Source organism: Lithobates pipiens, unplaced genomic scaffold, assembly GCF_037356315.1.
Source record: "Lithobates pipiens isolate NorthernLeopardFrog02 unplaced genomic scaffold, aLitPip1_a1.2 Scaffold_8, whole genome shotgun sequence".
Classification (NCBI taxonomy): domain Eukaryota; kingdom Metazoa; phylum Chordata; class Amphibia; order Anura; family Ranidae; genus Lithobates; species Lithobates pipiens.
The window spans coordinates 227125889-227146773 of NW_027507903.1; the positions used below are offsets into that span (position 1 = coordinate 227125889).

At 45.9% G+C, this 20885-nt stretch overlaps 1 protein-coding gene across 2 annotated transcripts; it reads right to left on the reverse strand.

The window, feature by feature from the left end:
* Positions 1-977: 977 nt before the first annotated feature.
* On the reverse strand, positions 978-5905 carry AMIGO2 (adhesion molecule with Ig like domain 2). Of its 2 annotated transcripts, XM_077473224.1 has the most exons (5): positions 5796-5905; positions 5513-5632; positions 5045-5305; positions 3149-4816; positions 978-2583 (listed from the first exon to the last, which is right to left on the reverse strand). In XM_077473224.1, exons 4-5 carry the CDS (start codon positions 4703-4705, stop codon positions 2539-2541), a joined length of 1602 nt encoding a protein of 533 aa, XP_077329350.1. In that variant the 5' UTR covers positions 4706-4816; positions 5045-5305; positions 5513-5632; positions 5796-5905; the 3' UTR covers positions 978-2538. The 2 variants fall into 2 exon arrangements, with proteins under 2 accessions (XP_077329350.1, XP_077329351.1); XM_077473225.1 differs by lacking the exons at positions 5045-5305; positions 5796-5905 and having other exon boundaries at positions 5513-5682.
* Between the last annotated feature and the right edge of the window lie 14980 nt (positions 5906-20885).

The window sequence follows — 20885 nt, forward strand, 5'->3', positions numbered from 1 at the left end:
CAAGCCTTGTTGCTTATGGGTCACTGGAAATCTCATAATGTGTGAGGACATTCAAATATCTACAGCAGTAAAGTGGCTGGCCAGGGTCTTATCCAGTCTCATGGCCTTTGGTCAGAGCTTCCATACCCATAATGGTTTTATTACTGTTTATATGAATAAAATCTACTATAAAGAAAATGAGCTTCTCTTCTCAAATATATATGCACGTCTGTGGGGGTTATTTACTAAAGGCAAATCCACTTTGCACTGCAAGTGCACTTGGAAGTAAAGTCACTGTAGATACAAGGGGGACGTGCAAGGAAAATAAAAAATAGCATTTTAGCTTGCACATGATTGGATGATAAAATCAGCAGAGCTTCCCCTTAGATTTAGAGCCACTGCACTTCCAAGTGCACTTGCAGTGCAAAGTGGATTTGCCTTTCGTAAATAACCCCCTGTGTTTTACATGTATATGGAAGACAAATTATGGAATTGTACATAAACATCCACTAAAATACAAAATTGTATATTCATATAAAAACAGTATAACATAAATATTAAGGCTTAGGCTTCTGATACCGAATAGGACAGAACAGTAAATATGTACTATTGCTTGATTGCTATGTATTTTTACTTTTTTTTTAATGGTTTACCCAAAGCTCAGTGCTTATTTCTAGCTCATAGTGTACAGTATGCTGGCAGTGCTCTGCTCTCAGTTTTCAATCTGATACACTAAGTAGGGCGTAGACCATATTATATTACCTAGTGCTCAAGCTCTCTCTGCAGCAGGGCTTAACAAGATAAGACTAAAGGCACAGAATGTACAAACACCAACTGTACTGTACAAGAGACAGGAAACCGGCATTTGCAATTTATATAATAAACTGAACTATAGTTCTAGATAGGCTTTGTCACTCTATATGGTCAACGGTCTACAAATGACAATACTAAAATCTGTATTGTTTATAATTTAAACAGGAATATGGGATAACAAGGCATACAGAGATTATTTTTTATTGTACTGAACTGAATAAAAATTCATTACATTCATGGCACCAAACTAAACAGACATGCTAAACTTTTTGCTGTTGTTTAAGTCATGGTTTAATGCAAACAACTGAGGCAGCATACGCAAAATATATAAATGAATAAGAATAATCCTACAGCTGAAGTTAATGTAGAGTCATAACAACAGCAAAATAATGCGTATTGAAATGATATAAAAAAAAAATGAACTATAATTTAAATGTACGAACATGTTTTGAACAGAACAGACTATTGACATATCTCTTGCCTTTCTACTTCAACACTTGCCAGATTCGTGCTGTGTTTATCACTGTGATGTGATTACGCTGAATCTTACATACTTTAATGACTAGGAATGAGGAAAAAAAAAAAAATACTTTTATAAACATATGCAAACGTCTTTTAAAATGAAACATGAAAAAATGCATGTATGATGTTTAGAAATACATATAATATTATTAGAACATTTTGTAATGGGAAACACACTGTCTTCCATATACTATATGCCTCCCCAACATTGCTATATCTAAAATTCATTTATGTAAGTAATTATGGCTATCACATTGTTGCTAGCACAGTATATAACTGAAACTTAGTAAACCTATTCTATAGGTAATAAATATACTGAATGTACTGAAGGCAAATACTAATCCTCTACCAAACACTGAGCTCTAACCAAGTGTTATAGATATATATATGGACCACCTCATTTAAATAGGTAATGATTTTCATTTTAGGTTTACCCATTTACAGATCTAGCTACCAATGTATTTTGGTTAACCTTTTTAATCAGTGCAAAAATACCTGGAAACAACCAGGTATGACGAGGATCCGACATATCAAACGATGTAAAAAAAATAACATGAAACAAGATGTACAATAATAACGGTTTCATAGCAAAAACAAAAAAAACAGCATAAACATTTTAAAATTACTATAAATGATGGTTTGGGGGTTATTTACGAAAGGCAAATCCACTTGAAAGTGCTCTTGGAAGTGCAGTTGCTCTAAATCTGAAGGGTAGATCTGAAATGAATGGAAGCTCTGTTGATTTTATCATCCAATCATGTGCAAGCTAAAATGCTGTTTTTTTATTGTCCTTGCATGTCCCCCTCGGATCTACAGCGACTTTACTTCCAAGTGCACTTGTAGTGCAAAGTGGATTCGCCTTTCATAAATAACCCCCATTGCCTTGATTCTTGCCTATTAAATTTGCCATCTACTGTACACTAGAAATTATTGACAAGAAGTTTGCCAATAATAATATTTAACTTGCTTTAATCTCTTTGCACAGCAAAGACCTTTGTAAATATATCTAGATCTTAACAGAGTAAAAAAAATTAAAATATCCTTACCAACTTGAATGACTTTAACAAAAGATAAACAGGCATACTGAATATGTTAAGGCATAGAGCAATGTGCAGTGTGTAGTTACCCATAACAACTATTGAGCTGTAATCTTTCAGTGGGTGTTCTTGAGAGGTGAAATTTGGTTGCTGGGAGCTCCTGCACATCATTACTGTTAGCATTGCCTTATAAAGCCTCAAAGGCATTTCCTTTCACTTTATGAACGTGTACCTGTATAAAATAAATCTAGTTAATGAAGTTAAAATTAAGTTGATTCTACGTATGAATGGAAGTTAATCTCCCTTTAATATTTTGACAAACTGATCCTTTAAAAATATAAGCATTCACTGGGATTTGTTTTCTATAATATATTACTTTGCTACATTAATCCCTACTCCTGCATTGCTGAGATATATTTTAATAATGCACAAGACTGCCATCATTTGATAATGGGGCAGAGGATGACTGTCATGAACACTAGTCCTGTAAACGTACAACTATTCCCAGAGCTAAAGAATACAAACTGGTCTTCCTAAAACAGAAGAATCCCTAGTAAACAAAGACAGGCATACAATATAAATAACCATTTAAAGTTAATTCCTGAATAATTCATTGGGTTTCTGTATGTGCTTGTAGCTAGTGAAGTACATTCATTTCCCCTTATTAAATACCGTATTTGATTTACAAAGGCATTGGTTTACACAAGCTGTACGTGTTAAGAGTCACTGTTGCTTTTTATGCCAAAGGTGCAGACTGATTGCCTAGGTGAACAGGATAAGTAGGCCAGGTATTATACCTTAGGAATGAAAGGGGCATCTGAAAAGACAGAGTTGATAGAATCTGAGTCAGACTTTGATCTGCTGTTCTTTAAGATGCTTTCTGCTGTAAGATTTTCATTGTTAATCAGTCTGACTTTTCCATTTTGGCCTTTCTCTGTCTCCTTGACAGGCTCCAAAAATACAACCCGTTTTCCAGTGCTGGACTTCCTTTCAGCATGGGGCTCATGGGACGGCGTGGCACTTATGACAGAGGAGTGGGCACTGCTTTGGTTTTGCTTTCTTTTGTGTTTCCTTGATCTACACCAGCATCGGCAGGGTGTGAGATAAAGATAGAGAAGGACCAAAACTATACTGACTACACAAGCAGCAAGTGTAGTAAAGGCAGTGTTGAATGCCTCATGTGCATGAGACTTGTGACTTGTAAAATTGCCTACTGTTATTCTAATATCTATGGTTTCATTAATCTGTCTTACTTTGTTTTTTGCGATGCATGAATAAATTCCAGAATCTGCAATTTGGGCATCTTCAATTTCAAGACTCCCGTTGTAAAACACTCGGAAATGCTCAACTGGGGTTTCTGGTTCTAATAGTCTGTTATCAGGGCTTATCCACATAAATTGAGTGTTGGTATCGATAATCTTGCTGTCACAATGTATCACCAGTCTTTCTCCAACCTGAGCCTCATACAGCAGACCAAATGCATGATATGACCCATTTACAGTACTTTCAGAACAATTGAGAAAACTGTCTTGTATAAGAGGAATTTTTTTAGGCTCAGACAGTAAAGTACAGACATAATAGGTTTTAAAATCCACTACTGGACTAAACTGTCTATGATGCCAAAAGTTTAGCATTGTGTTCAGGTGGCAGTCACATAAAAAAGGGTTTTCATGAAGGTAAATACCACTAAGTTGCCTTGCTGAGATTAAGCTTATTTGCTGAACAGGCACAGATTGCAAGTTATTATGGGATATGTCCAACAATACAAGTTCTGTGAGTTTACTTCTTCCAGAATACAAGTCCAGTGGGAAATGTGCCAGTGAATTGTAGCTCAGATACAATTTCTGCAACTTGTGGAGACCTCCAAAAGCCCCAGAATCCATATGGGTCAACTGATTGTTGTAAAGCAGAAGAACTTCTAGCATTTTAAGTTCTTGAAAAACTGGATTGCTCAGCGTCCTCAGATGATTGGAGGATAAATCAAGATGCCTCAAATTCGGAATGGTGGAAAAACTACCACTAGAGATGCTGTTAATAATGTTATGATTTAATATCAAAGTGTGCAATTTCTCAAACAATACAGGGAACCAGTCCGGATCCAGAAAACTTATTTTGTTGTAGCTTAAATCCAGCCTTCGAATAAATTTAAAGACTGTCCTGGGCACTATAGACAAGCTCTTGTTAGTGCAGCTTGCAATATCACTGGCACAGATGCAACCTTGAGGACACACCCCGGGAGGTGCACCACCAACATTGCTTATAACGCACAGCAAAAACACAAAGGTGATGCTTTTCCATTTTATGTGGATGTTCCCAAATTCCATAGACAAAAAAGGACAAAAGAAAAACATCATGACTTTGTTTTTCAGAAGGTAACAAGTGATGTTCGCAAAACATGCACTCAATTCTGGAGGTATCTTAAAGGAACATCTTGCCACAAATGTTTTCCTTGCGACTACATTCACCTGGCCACGAAAATAAAAAAAAATGAGTTTGGTCAATTCAATGTAAACTTAAAAAAAAAAAATCAGATACTAAAATATGAACTATAACTGAATGAAATCAAAATCACAATCAGAAGTCCATGCAACACATCAAACATGCAGGAAAGTTTGAAATTAAGAAAATATTTCAATCAAACACACACTTGCAATATTAAGTAGAAATATCGATACATTGGAAATGTTAGGTACCTGTTATTTCATAACATTCGCTAGCTGATGCTTGCATGTGGACAAAGGAGTCCTCTTTTCTGACCTTTCTTTGTCTTCCTTCATTGCCACTGTGTATTCTGACAGCAGGGAAGTTTCACAGGCAGAAGAGAAACAGGTTTGCGAGCTGTGCTTTGTATTATCCTGTCTGATCAAGGCTGCTTGCCTTCAAGAGAAGCGTATTTGTGAGTGGAGCCTGCCCAGCCTCTGTTCACCTGTGCACTGTGATTGGCTGCAGCCAGCCTAGAGAAATATACAAAGCTCACTGATGAGAGCACAGACAGCACAGATGCTGCTGCCTATGTCTACAGGCACTGGATCCCATTCCATCCCCCCCCCCCCTCCTCCCTTCGCCAGCAAAACCTATGATGTTGTATGTATCCCACTCTCTCCTTTCATTCTGTTCACTTAAAATGTTTGCATATTGTGAGCAAATTCCATTTCAGTTACCCAAGGGATGTATTGTTCAGACTTCAGTCTTGCCAAGCGTGAAGATCCTTACTGCTATTTCACGATAAGAAAAGGAATTTCCATTATCACCAATCACAGCTTCTTCTTACAGCTACCCACCTGAAGTGGAAAACATTTGCAATATTTAAAGAAGCATTAGTTGGTATCATAAAGGCTTAGAAAAAAAAATACTCTTTTTTTTTTTTTTTTTTTTTTTTTTAGTCACTTGGTGACCGTATCAAGAGATTCTGAAAATCTCTGACTACATAGCAACAGCACATACCAGATCTATTACCCTGGAGAGGTACCAGCACACAGCTAATTGCACATCAGAATAGAGTCTTCCGTTCCAAATCTGAAGCATACGTACATATGTGAGCTTTTTTTTTTTTAGTAAATCAGCCACTGTAGGAAAATATGCATGTATAATCAGTTTAATAATACATCACTATTGATCACATGGTGTGGTGTTAGAATATTGTGCGAACATCATAAAGGGCTCACGTGCTTAGTTTTTCTATGGTGCACATCAACATTTGTTGGTGTTTTTTCCACTTTCTCAGCATAGACTGGCAACTAGCTATGGCAAAGTATTTTTTGTTGATCTTTTTAAAGTGTTTTTGATGTGTTTTTCATATGTTTTCATGCTTTGCGATTGAAGTCTGGGACTAAAAATATACCATGTTGCACCTAAAGAAGTGCCTCCACCTTTTTCCAAGTTGCATAGAAGCTTGTTGCATAGGTGTGAAAAAGCCTCATAGGAAAAGTAGGATTCCTCTTGTGCATGTCATCATTATACAAGTTTTACAAAGTAAGCACTGCCAGAATGCAAGTTACAGAAAAAAATCAGCAAGTCATTACATAAGGCACAATGAGTACAATATATATCTAGGGAGAAGGGTCACAACATAATAAATACATTTATAGAAAGGGTGTACCAAGTTTTCCCTATGCACTGGCAGTGACTGGCAGGCTCAAGATATATTTGCTTCAGATGTTCAAACATTACTTCAATCTCAGTGATCTAATAACGTGTACAGGGTATTGCAAGGGTCAGCCTTTTCCAAAGTAGGCAGAGGAAGAAGAGGATGATTCACGTGAACTTGCATTTCATGGCTGCAATATCAATACCAATTATATCCAGGCATTTGTGACTGACAGTTTTGCAGCTAGAAATATGTAGGAGACAATTAAAAGTGTTCAGGAATCTACTGGCTCATTTAAAAGAGCTGCAAATACATTCTTAGGGATGAAGATCATGGTAACAGAGTGGATCAGTACATGAATTCTCATCCAAAGGAGTCTGCTTTTAGGGCAAGTCCACCAAGTGTGAAACTTAGTGCCCATTTGCCCACATCCTCTTAACATAGAGGAATCATAGAGAAGAGGTCTCAGGATATATTTTGGCAAGTCCAATGGGCATCAGATAAGAGAGGATTTTTATAATGGACCCCTACTGTTGGTACATTCAATATACCATTATATATCTTGGTGGTCAAAGAATTCCAATCCTTAACCAAGTCTGTGGGGCAGGATGGTAGTAGTCATTCTGTTCTTCCTTTTTTTGACTATATGAAGAAAGTGTAAAATTTGGCCTACGTGAAAGATTTCTGAGGGGCATTTGGGCCATTGGATGAAATGATCTTGGCATCATGCCCCTGTGGTCAAGGAAGTGGCTCATTTCTATCCACAGTTTAAATCGCTGAGGTTATAGATCTGGGGGAAATGGCAGGTTGCTAAACAACGTGGCCCCTGGCATATGTATAGATTTAAAATCTTACAGGAGACATCTCATAGATGGAATAACATATGGTATTAATTTGTCCCTACAGGAGACATCTCACAGATGTAATAATGCCTCTTTTAAAAGGTATCAACATTAGGAAATCTATGGGGTGGGGTGTATCCACTTGAGCTCCAAGGGTAACCTAATCTGGTTTATAGGAGTCAGAATAGATCTGTAACAGCTAAGTCAGTTGGTCCATACAATAATATTTCACGTAGTTCAGGACCCCCAGCCTGCCTAAAGCTTTAGGGGCATATATCCTCTTACAAGCCTTTCAGTATATGGGTTTGTGAGCCTTGTAGGTTAGTAAGGGGGATGCTAATAGGTAAAGTAATAAAGCACTTTTGGTAATAGGGCCAACATTTGATGATCATGCAGATGTGGGCCTTGTTACAGTTTGAATTTAGGAGCAAGCCCTGTTGGAGTGCATTAAAAAAAATGTAACTAGAGCAGACACCAATTGTGGGGTGAAATTTGATAGTTTAACATGATGAAACAATCTGGGCCTGGAGTCTTGTCATGCACCTGGTGGAGATCAAGCTGTTGAAGGGGGTCCTATTCCACCTCTTGTTCAACACCCCTGGTAGAGCTGACAGGGAGTGTAGGACACAGATAACACCAGCTGAGGCTTGACAGGGGAATGATGACTGTAGATCACCAGACAGGCACCCGGAAGTGGAACTCCGTAGTGCTGGACCAGTAGACAGGAGTGTAGCTGGAACATAAGCCAAGGGGTCATCAACAACAGGGCAATGCAGGTACATGAACGTGAAATTAAAGCAGGAACAGAATGCAAGACGGGGTTGGTACAAAATCAATCAGAAAGGTACAGGAGCATGAGACAAGAGCAGAGTCAAACACAGGCCAAGGTCACAGGTAGGCAGGCAGAAATCCAGAGTAGGGTTGAGATCAAGCCAGGTCAAGCACAGGTAGGCAGGAAGCAGATTGGGGCACAAGCAAACAGGAACAAGCTAAAAGACCACTCAGCAATGTGTTCATGTCATTCCTTGGTTTAAATAGGCTGTTTGGCACCAGTGCGTGCACGTGCAAATGCATATTTCTTCTTGTGCCCACGCATGCACGCCAATGCTCGTTGGTTAGCTGGCTTTCTCTTACAGGTCCTGGAAGGATTCAACTGTCTGATAGCCTTTAAGACATCTTCCATTGCTATCTTACAGTCCATAATGTCCCTGTGGGCCCGAAAAGAGAGATTTTAAAATTGGCTGAAAAAGCCTTAATGCCTGAGGGACATGGGTGTTCAGGGGCTGTGTAGTGTGCTTAATAATAAGTGTGGAATTCATTGAGGACTACATAGATGTTCTGGGTGTCTGGACTGCACAGTTTTGGAACATCTGTATGCAATGACTAAGGATTCCCAGCCATTACTGACCAGATAGTAATATGCATGGGCAGTCAGCTAGAGAATAAAACTTTGCATCTGTCCGGCAATAACTCTTTTCAGCCTTCATTGTAAGAGAAACATTCTACTCTAGTCTAGCTGAATCCAATGGTGGCCAGTTCATTAGGGACACAGGGGTGCCCCCTAATCCATGCACCCGGTCCTCTAATCTACATGCAGGGTGCCGGATACATGGATTCCAATTTTTTTTTTCTTTTTTAAAGCACATGATTAGAGTCTGAGGTTCTAATTGGCTTTAAAAAAGGGTGAGCTTGGGACGCAGAGCACTGTGCCCCATACCCACCCAGTTGTGTGACAATAGCAAAATAATACTCACTATTGTCTCCCTGTTTCTCTTCTGGCCAATCGGGAAGTAGGTCCTGAGACCCGATTGGCCGAGAGGAGAAGTGACTGTGTTGACCGGGCAGGGGGGAGGATGATGGGGAGACCCAGGAGATAGCTGCCCTCATCAAAACGATCACTCAGTGCTCTGCATCAGCACCAACACAGAGCCCGACCACGTGAGTACCACCCACGGGGAGGGGATTGGGTAGTTTGAATGCAGCTCTATTTTGCATATGGGGTTTGTTTGCACCCAAATCATTTTTATTAAATCAACTTTGCCAACGACAGAGTCTGCATATAGGGATATTTCAGCATAAATCCTGATATTTCGGCATATAGGGATATTTTCTCCTCCAGCACACCTCTACGAAATCCAATGATTGATGGAGTGTTACAGATCACCATTGCCAAGGACCCAAAGTGAAGAGGGGAGATAGGGGGCATCCCTGCTGCATATCGCTATACAAGGAGAAGGAGGGGAATATGTCTTTATTAACATGGATCTGAGCACAAGGGGCTGAATAAAGTAGATGAAAATTGTATTATGTTTTATTGTTACTTTGGCTCCACTGCGCGAAATCACGTTATTATACCTGATCTCGCAAGGCTTGGATAGCAGGAGCACGCCGACACGTGCACGTGCGTGCCCACCGTGAGCTCTGTGAGTCCGACCGCGGATTCCCGCGATCATCTCACGGATAGGTAGAACGGGGAAATGCTGATGTAAACAAGCATTTCCCCATTCAGCCTAGTCACAGGACACTGATCCCAGCTCCCTGTGACCGGGAGCGGTGATCAGTGTTGAGTCACTCACAGCCCCTCCCCCCACAGATAGAATCACTCCCTAAGACACACTTAACCCCTGCAGCGCTCCCTTCTAGTTAGCCCCTTCACTGCCAGTCACATTTACACAGTAATCAGTGCATTTTTAATCGCTCTGATCGCTGTATAAATGTGAATGATCCCAAAATACCGGCAAAAGTGTCCGCTGTGTTTGCCATAATGTCACAGTCACGATAAAAATGCTGATCACCGTCATTGCTAGTAAAAAAATATATATGAATAAAAATGCCATAAACTATCCCCTATTTTGTAGACGCTATAACTTTTGCGCAAACCAATCAATAACGCTTATTGTGATTTTTTTTTTAACCAAAAATATGTAGAAGAATACATATTGGCCTAAACTGAGGAAAAACATTTTTTATAGATTTTTTGGGGATATTTATTATAGCAAAAAGTAAAAAATAGTGTGTTTTTTTCAAAATTCACGCTCTTTTTTTGCTTATAGCACAGAAAATAAAAACTGTTGAGGTGATCAAATACCACCAAAAGATAGTTCAATTTTTGGGGAAAAAAGGACGTCAATTTTGTTTGGAAGCCATGTCGCACGTCCATGCAATTGTCAGTTAAAGTGACGCAGTGCCGAATCACAAATAGTGCTCTGGTCTTTGGCCAGCCAAATGCTCCGGGGCTGAGGTGGTTAACTATAATTATGTGAAAGGTATCACACTATTGGAGTCTTCTTTTGGAATTTAATGTCCATCTGGGGAGCTGAGAAGTGGAAGATGGAAAGTGCAGTAATTGAACCCCCCTGGCGGTATTCCCGAATCTGGCTCGGGGTAAAAATTCTGTACCATTAGCGGTAACCCCAAACCAGACTCGGGACCGCATGGCTGGATCCAGGATGAGTTTACTTACCTTATTCCCTGGATCCAGCGATGCCCCCTCCCCCCCCCCCCCCCGCAGTGCGAGCGACTCGTCCTCCGCTCGATCTATCACTGAGCGCTTAGGTATATTTTTTCAGCACTGTATTTATTGACTTTTATAGAATTTTTTATAGTGGGAGAAAATCTGGATGAGCAGTCCCCTTTACCATAGCCTAATGGACTGCCCAGTCAATAATTTGTGAGGTCACAATGTGATAATTTATTGTGAAGAATTGGTGAGGGTCTTCATTATCAAAGCATGTGAAGGGATTGCTTAAAGAATGATTCATTAAAGGCATTATAAAACTTCCTACCTGCATCTTGTGCTTTTCACTAGCATAAGATGTGCATTAATCATACTTTCATGGTGTCATTTGTTGGCCTGTATGCAGAGTTTATAGTAGAGTAAATCATCACAATGCTGTGTCAGAAGTTTTTGATTGTTTAAAGATAAGGCCTGTAGCATCCTGCTGCACAGGTTAATGTATAACCTCTGCCTGTAGTCTGAGAATGGCATTTCCCTATGAAGAAACTATACCAATATCTGGGTCTTTCAGTCTAGTGCTGGTGCAGATAAAAGCAATTAACCGAGTGTACCATGCTGGAAGAATTGATTGTTTCATAAAACATTTGCATGATGCAACACAAAGTGAGAAGTGGCTTTATATGTGACCTGGAACAAGAAGCTGCTGGTCCCACTGGTGAATAGGGACAAGGTTGTTGAATTACTGCATAGAGAATTTTATGTTGCTATTCATAACAATATAAACTGTAACCACAACATGTGTGCCTATCATTATAAAGTAAGGCACACAAACAACACAGGGGAAAAAAACTGTCACCTGCCACCATCACCCCTGCCTCCATCACCTGTCACCATCACCCCCTGCCACCATCATCTGCCACCATCAACTGCCACCATCACCCCTGCCACCATCACCTGCTGCAACCATCACCCCCTGCCACTATCACCCCCTGCCACCATCACTCCCTGCCACCATCATCTGCCACCATCACCCCCTGCCACCAACACCTGCTGCAACCATCACCCCTTCCACCATCACCTGCCGCAAACATTATCCCCTGCCACCATCACCCGCTGCAACCATCACCCCCTGCCACCATAACCTGTCACCATTACCTGCTGCCACTATAACCCCCTGCTAGCATCACCTGTCACCATCACTCCCTGCCACCATCACCTGTTGCAACCATCCACCCTGGCACTATAACCTTTCATAAAACATCATCCCCTGCCACCATCACCTGCTTCAACCATCACTCCCTGCCACCATCACCCCCTGTAAACATCATCCCCTGCCACCCTCACCCGCTGCAACCATCACCCCTGCCACCATCACTTGTCACCATTACCTGCTGTCACTATTACCCCCTTCTACCATCACCTGTCACCATCACCTGCCACTATCACCTGCTGTAGCCATCACCTGCTGCCATCATCACCTGCCCCCATCACCTTTTGCAACCATCGCCCACTGCCACCATCACCTGTTGCAACCATCACCCCCTGCCACCATCACCTGCTGCCACCATCATCCCCTGCCACAGCCATCACACCCTGCCATCATCATCCCCTGCCACATCCATCACATCCTGCCACCATCACCTGCTGCAACCATCCTCCCCTGCCACCATCACCTACTGCAACCATCACCCCCTGCCATCATCACCTACCATCATCACCCCCTGCCACCAACACCTGCTGTAACCATCACCCCTTCCGCCATCACCTGCCGCAAACATCATCCCCTGCCACCATCACCTGCTGCAACCATCACTCCCTGCCATCATCACCTGCCACCATTACCTGCTGCCACTATAACCCCCTGCCACCATCACTTGTCACCATCACTCCCTGCCACCATCACCTGCCACCATCACCCCCTGCCACCAACACCCGCCGCAAACATCTATTGCCACCATCACCCGCTGCAACCATCACCCCCTGCCACCATCACCTGTCACCATTACCTGCTGCCACTATAGCCCCCTGCTAGCATCACCTGTCACCATCACCCCCTGCCACCATCACCTGTTGCAACCATCCAACCCTGGCACTATCACCTTTCATAAAACATCACCCCCTGCCACCATCACCTGCTGCAACCATCACTCCCTGCCACCATCAACCCCTGTAAACATTATCCCCTGCCACCTTCACCCGCTGCAACCATCACCCCTGCCACCATCACCTGTCACCATTACCTGCTGCCACGATTACCCCCTTCTACCATCACCTGTCACCATCACCTGCCCCCATCACCTGCTGTAACCATCACCTGCTGCCATCATCACCTGCCACCATCACCTTTTGCAACCATCACCCACTGCCACCATCACCTGTTGCAACCATCACTCCCTGCCACCATCACCTGCTGCCACCATCATCCCCTGCCACAGCCATCACACCCTGCCACCATCATCCCCTGCCACATCCATCACACCCTGCCACCATCACCTGCTGCAACCATCATCCCCTGCCACCAACACCAACTGCAACCATCACCCCCTGCCGCCATCACCTGCTGCCATCACCTCCTGCCACCATCACCTGCTGCAACCATCACCCCCTACCACCATTACCTGCTGCAACCATCACCCCCTGCCACCATCACCTGCTGCAACCATCACCCCGCCACCATTACCTGCTAAAACCATCACCCCCTGCCACAATCACCCCCTGCCACCATCACCTGCTGCCATAAGCCCCTGCCACCATCACCTACTGCCATTACCCCCTGCCACCATCACCTCCGGTCACCATCAACTAGGCTGTCACTTCGTCCCCGTGGAATCTGGATTGCCTGGACAGACCACCATGAGCGCTCCTCTGTTCCGTGTGTGCAGCCTCCAGGTTACTGTTTTTAAAGGCTGCTTGCCTGGCAAGATGTGCCATGACATCTGAGCCAGTAGCGTGCCACACAGCCTCTGTAAAATCCGCCCCCGGGCCCGGGCAGCCCCACCCACTGGCTGAATACAGGATTGTCTCAGCAAGCTCCGGAACAGTTCTAAGCTGACCCAGTCAACACTGAACCGGCCATCGACCCACTGGGAAACTCCTGGTAGTCCCGATGGCCAGCTATTCATAATTGTTCGCAAAGTCAGCAATCACTGCAGGTAGTCGTGGTTGAAAATACACACACTGGGATTCACATTCTGACTAAACGCTCCTGCAAATGTTGCCTAAGAGTTATGGGTTCATGTAGTATGTGTAGAAGTCATGACCAACCAAGCCAATGTCAGGATGTGGCTGCATTTATTCAGGAGCATAAAGTGGAGAAGTGAGGTCTTGCTGGGCAGAAGGGAATTGGAAAAAAAATGGAATGAACCTGACCAATCTGTTATTGTGCATAGGCTGGGGGGATGTTTCTAGATCAGACCTAAATATGACTAATTGTGGAGTTCTGAAAAACAATCTGATGTGTCAAAAGGAGCTATAATTAGAATGGTAGAGCCCATTTACAATATAGACCTGATCTAGACATTTTAGTGGTTCATAGGGTTTCCTTTTTTGTTAGAGTGCTCTGAAATGGGGAAAGGACAACTTATTATAGGACAATGGTTAGTAGGGCTAGGGCCTGGATTCATGACTGCTGAGGTGCAATGAGCCCAGGAACCATCGACTGTAGCTTATCTGTATAACCGCCTTTTAAACCCTTGCCCCTTCCCCCCAATGAATAACACACATACAACTGTCCAGTTGGAAAGTGCAAGGCCACAGCTTTATTTAAATCCAACTCATAACATCTGAATACTTCAAAACCTGTCACAGTTATACTGTGAGCACATAATTCCAAAGGAGGGGAAGGAGATAAGAAAGGGCCTGTCCTTACCATAAGTGCTGGAATGGCCATCTGCTTCCCATTTCCATCAAGAGCGTATCCCCATAACAGCCATTTTATGCTGGCAAAGTCAAGAAACCGGAGCAAGCTGTGACATACCAATGAAAATAGGGTGGGAGGGTGGGCAGCTCTTTCAAACCACGCTTCCAGAAAGATCCGGACTTCTTGGGGTCAACAATTTTATCAAGCTCAGGCCCAGCCCAGCCCACTTCCCAACCAATCTTTAGTGACCCTTTGGTCACTTTAACCCGCCCTGGTCATGCCCCCATCAGTCAGGGCTCTCTTTCCCTAAAGGGGTCAAGAGGCCTTCATGCCTTCTGAGGTGCAATGAGCCCAGGAACCATCGACTGTAACTTATCTGTATAACCGCCTTTTAAACCCTTCCCCCCAATGAATAACACACATACAACTGTCAAGTTGGAAAGGGCTAGGCCACAGCTTTATTTAAATCCAACACATAACATCTGAATACTTAAAAAATGTGCCTGTCACAATTATACTGTGAGCACATAATTCCAAAGGAGGGGAAGGAGATAAGAAGGGGCCTGTCATTACCACAAGTGCTGGACAGGCCGTCGGCTTCCCATTTCTGTCAAGAGCATATCCCCATAACAGCCATTTTATGCTGGCAAGGTCAAGAAACCGCCACCCGCCCTTCAGAGAACAAATGACTGGTGCCCCACCGCAGCCAGCACCTGTTCCACACCATGTTGCAGTCTAATATTAAAGATGTCCAAACCAATTTCATTGAGGTGAACACCATCCGGGCTCAAAAGATCAGCATTAGCACCCTCCAAATCTCTGTGACGAATAACGAAACCCCCGATCTGTTGAACAAACTTGGCAACCTGAGCGTTGACTTTTCGACGGAATAGCTCCAACCTGGGGCCTGGGATTGCCCGCACCCACACCGAGCGAGGCACAATTTCCGACCAAATGAGGATCAAATTGGTGAAGACAGCAAAACAGTGGGCAATGTCTTGCTTGATTGTGGAAATCAGGTCCACAGAATGCATGTAACCCACGTCATTTCCACCAGCATGGAGTACCAAGACTATGGAACCAGACATATGTGCGCAGAGTCGCAGGCATTCCGGAAGAACCTGGGACCATCGCAACTCCTGCAGCCCAAGCCAGCAGACCCTGGCGAGATCAGAAGCGAAACCCAAGTTCTTTCTGTAGGTCCAGACTTCCGCACGATAAGTGGCCCAATAGATGAAGGAGTCAACGAGCATCCATATCAAGGACGGACATACAACAAAAAACTAGATGATTCCCATTTACCCAGGCGCTGAAGTTCCATATCGGAAAAACCCATGCCAGAAGCAGTGGTCGCCGCACCGATGCAAAATGAGTGCGGCGAAAAATCGCGTGAGGGAAGGCCCAAAGTCTCGAGACAACGATGGAAAACTCTTAAAATTTGAAACCTACTCAAAGAGGAGGAGTCAGCATGAACGAAAAAAGAGAGAGAAGGGGAGCGCGCAGACATGAAGAGGGGGGCCAAAGATACCGGGCAAAAGGGGCCGCCACAAGGGTACAAGACTACCCTCTTGGCCCCTGCCAAGATTATCGATCTTAGAAGTCCTCAACAGAACCGTCACGCAACGCTCCACAAAAGCAACATCCGACGACAGTATGCCACCCGCTGACAACGTGGAGCTCGAAATGAATTCGTTAATGCGAAAGGCGCCGAAGAATGCCCAGGAGAATGCAACTCGAAACAGAAGGGTCTCAAATGCGAAGAGCATACAGACAGCAACACAGAGAGAATACCCGAGAGAATCTGGAGAGAAACCGGGCTCCTCAAATCGGGGGAATGGGTAACCCATTTCCAACCCCGCAGCATCCGTGGAACAGGAAAAGCTTTGGTAATGTCCTCCCAACCAATGAGTTGAAACCAAAAGGACAGCGCCAACAAGGAAGAGGAGACGGTGGAAAATGCAACCCCCTTCTGCAACAAGTGAACTAAATAAGCAAACAATGCCATACACCTGTCAGTAGATGAAGAAATGTAAAACTCACCACCCTAAACTTGAATCCACTCGTGCCAAACCCTGTAGTATGACGCCCACGTCCGCGCTGACAGCGGCGACCGAAGGAGGTTCAGTAAGCATCGGAAACAAGGTTCCATAAATGGGCCGGACAAGGGAGGCCGACGGAGCCAGGGAGCGGAACGATCGAGCTGTAGATGGGAGAGAGCATCAGCAATATCATTAGCTGTCCCGGGCACATGCTTTGCCTTAATACAAATGTTAAACTGTAAACACTTCAAAACCAAAAGCCGCAGCAACGAAATGACTGGGGGGAACTAGCTGACTGCTTGTTCACTACCTGGACCACACTCATTTTATCAGACCAAAAACCACTTGATGATCACGCAACCGTTCACCCCAAAGCTCAACAGATACAATGATTGGAAAGAGCTCCAGGAGGATGAGGTTACACAACAGATCCATGGGGGCCCATGAAGCCGTTCAAAGCTCAGCAGAGCATGTCCCCTGAAAGAAAGCGCAGAAGCCACAGGAGCCTGCTGCATCAGTGCATAGTTCCAGCTGTGAGTTTGGCACTTCCTCCCGCAGCCAACAAGACTGGCCATTGTAGGATTGAAGGAAGGATAACCAAATCCCCAAGTTGGCCCGCATTGGCTCGGTGATCCGAACATAGTGATGAGGGGCTGTCACCCCTTTCATTGCCCACGCCAGGTGCCTCCAGAAGACTCTACCCATTCGTATAAACCTGTAGGCAAAAACTAAATGACCTATCAGAGATTGCAGTGGTTTCAACTGCAATTTCTTGGCACTTTTGGCCAAGTGCACCAAGGAAAGGAGCCTGGCTAGCTTGTCTTTTGATAACCGAAAAACCATTGACACTGTGTCAATTTCTATGCCCAAAAATAACAAAACAGTCACCGAACCTTCAGTCTTGTCGGCAGACAGTGGAACCGTGAAACACTGGCAGGTGTCTTGAAAAACAGCAAGTAGCCGCTGGCACCGACCTCTGTCCACTGGCCCCACAAAGAGAGAATCGTGCAAGTAGTGCAGTAAAGACTGGTAACCCGCCTCCTGGGCAACCACCCATTCAAGGAAGCTGCTGAAAAGCTCAAAGAAATAACATGATATGGCGCAACCCATGGGTAGGCACATGTTGAACAAATAGCTTCCCCGAAAGTAGCAGCCCAGGAGGTGGAAACAGTCCGGGTGGACCGGGAGGAGGCAAAAGGCGGACTCTATGTCCACCTTAGCCAGCCATGCCGACCGACCGGCAGCCCTAACTAACTGAAGCGCCCTATCAAAAGAGGCGTAATGGACCCTGGTTTCCTCTTTGTCAATTCCGTCATTAACCGAGGAGCCAGAAGGGTATGATAAGTGATGAATGAGGTGGAATTTTCCCTCCGCCTTCTTGGGACCTCACCGAGGGGGGATACCCTGTGGTAAGGGGGAGGTTAAAAGGGCCAGCCATATGTCCCAATTCCAATTCCTTCTGAAGCTTCTCGGCAACGACAGACTCGTATTGGACCAACAATTTTAAATTGGGCGCCATGGTAGGCACGTCCGACGGGAAAAAGGGGATCCAGAAACCACGATCCAGGCCATCACTCAGGATCAGTGCCTCTCTATGAAGGGGAGACGTTCACTGGTGTCCTCTGATTTAGAAAGGTCAGGCTTTGCTCCTGGTCTGAGCATTGCCTGCTTGCCCCTCCAAAAGCACCGGCTGGCGGGGTGAGCAACCCCACAGCCCGAGCACTCATGTTTGAAATGCCACGCAGTGTACCACTTGCAGTGGCTTTCCTTAAACAACCAGCAAATACCTTTTCTTGGAGCGGACGACGCTCCAGATGGGGAAGTGCCGGGCCAAGGACTCCAAGGACGAAGGCCTGTGGGGGCACATAAGCAGCAACCACAGGCTGCCGTCCTGAAAGTTGAAACAAAACTCCTTATGCGCCGCCATCTTTTGACAAAACTGAGCATCGTAGTTAAACCAACACTGTCCGCCATAAACTTTATAAGCACCCCAAAGGTCTAGGTAACAAAAAAGTGAAGTGGCTAACTCTGGAAAACGCTCGCAGAGCACTCCCACGTAAGCGCAGAACCCTTGGAGCCAGTTCCCAAAAGTCAGAGGGAGCTGTTTTGGTTTGTCGCCCTGCGTGGATACGTCGATCCGCAGAGATTTGTCGATTGTTTCCCTGTCCGGCGGTACAAGCGCGAGAAAATCAATGAATTTGCAATGCCATATCATTTCTTTCACCTCTTTCACCTCTTCTGACAAGTGTGTGCATGTAGGCGAGACCGCCCACAGAGCACCGCCTGAAACGAAAGGGAGGGCGGACACTGGACCCGATACCCCCATGCTGGACAGGACAGATTGGACAACCAAAACACTGCGTTCCTCTGGCGGGCCCGATACGGAAGCGTGAGTCGACCTCCCCCAAATCAAATTACAGTCATACTCACTGAGGCAGGTTTGATGAAGGGTGACCAGCAGCGGGACCGGGCGGGACATCCGGTGCCGGAACGGCCATAGAAGGCAGGGTTCCGGGACAACCGTCACCTGGAGGAACAGAGGCAGGACAGTGATGATGGATGGCAAGGTCCAGGGGAGGGGTCAGACCACCGACCCTGGAGAGTCCGACTGGCTGGACAACTACAAGATCGTCTGCTGACACAATGAGGGTGACCCGGGGAATGTGCAACCACCAGCCCGGGCCTGGAGAAGGAGCCTCCCGCCCTGCCGGGTGCAGGGAGACCAGACTGCAGTGAGGTGGCAAGCGGCCCCCGGTGACCTCCCACCTGGCTGGACGCAGGGATGTAAGCACGAACCGCGGAGGGAAGGGGGGTTGGAGCAGAATGAAAACCACCCGCCCTGCTGGGCGCAGGGAGGTGGTGGTGAGCACAGAGCATCGGAGGTGGGTGCAGTGCCGATAGGGGAAAGCCATCGCCTGCCCCGTTGGGTGCAGGAAGCCCACAGTATACAGCCTGAGAACCACTGCGATCACTCACCAAGCCGGGTGCAGGGGAACATGGCGCCATGAGCCCGGGCAGATGGGATGTTGGCGATGACCGCAGATCTCCCATCCTGTGTGGCGCAGAGAGATTCCACTCAGGCAGCTGTAGCATGTCCGTGGAAACCTGGGCGGTGGAGATCCCCGCCCCGCTAGGCTCAGGGGGATTCATGGCATATGTATCATCTGGCTGACAATCAAGTGGCATGTCTGACTCCCCCACCCCGCTGGGCGCAGGGAGATTCGGGGGAGGCAGCACAGGAATAAGTGAGGCAGTGCCCAAACAGGAATCTCCCGCCCTGCCGGGCACAGGGAGATTCGTGACATCCCTATGGAGTGTAGCCGAATAATTAGGCATGAATGACTCTCCTGCCCTGCAGGGCGCAGGGAGGGTCATCCCATGCCGCAACACAGAAGACGAATGATTAATGTCAGCCACTTCTCCCGCCCAGCCAGGTGCAGGGAGAAGATGATCCACTGGAGGCAGCATCGCCGGCATCAAGCCCTCAGCGGAACCACCGTCCAGGAGGCTAGGGCGGGCGGCCGCTGAGGAGATGTGCACCCGCTTGCCGGAGCACCCAGAGGATCTGCGCACCGTGGATGGATGACCCCCACCGACCGCCAACACCCTGCCCGCTGCTCCAGCCTGGCCACTTGTCACTCCACAGGCAGGGGAGGGGGCAGTGTAGGAAGCAGCCCTAACGGAGCCCCGCTTGGAATGAGGGCTCAGCGAGTGGGCTGGACGTGAGAAGACCCGGGCAGCATGAGGATCGACAGGCGGGAGGACTGCCGAGCAGAGCCCCGGCGATGTCGGGCGGAGGTGCCACGCTTCCCATCCGCAGAAGAGCTGGCACCTGAGGGAGCAGACCGGACAGGGAAGACTGGATTATAGGACTGTCCAGCAGAGGCCCCAGAAGAACTGGGGCTCAGCCGAGAAGGCAGGGGGGCCCATCTCCGGGCCTTGGGGTCCACGGGGGGTTCTGCAGGAGGGAAAGGGGGGGGAAGAGGAGCAGGAGGAGCAGTCCCAGGGGAGAGGAGAGAAAAGAGCCAGTCAGCCTGACCTTGAAGAGCCAGTGTGCAGACCTTGGCCAAAAGGAGCTTGTTGTCCATGGCTGAAGGGACAGGGTCAGCAGCTCTTCCAAACCACGCTTTCAGAAAGATCCGGACTTCTTGGGGGCAACACTTTTGTAGAGCTCAGGCCCAGCCCAGCCCACTTCCCAACCAATCTTTAGTGACCCCTTGGTCACTTTAACCCTCCCTGGTCATGCCCCC

Coding starts and splice junctions, on each gene's coding strand:
- AMIGO2 (XM_077473224.1), bottom strand. CDS start 4,705: ATGATGTTTTTCTTTTGTCCTTTTTTGTCTATGGAATTTGGGAACATC. Junction 2,584..3,148: donor ATGCCCCTTTCATTCCTAAG/GTATAATACCTG, acceptor TATTTTATACAG/GTACACGTTCATAAAGTGAA.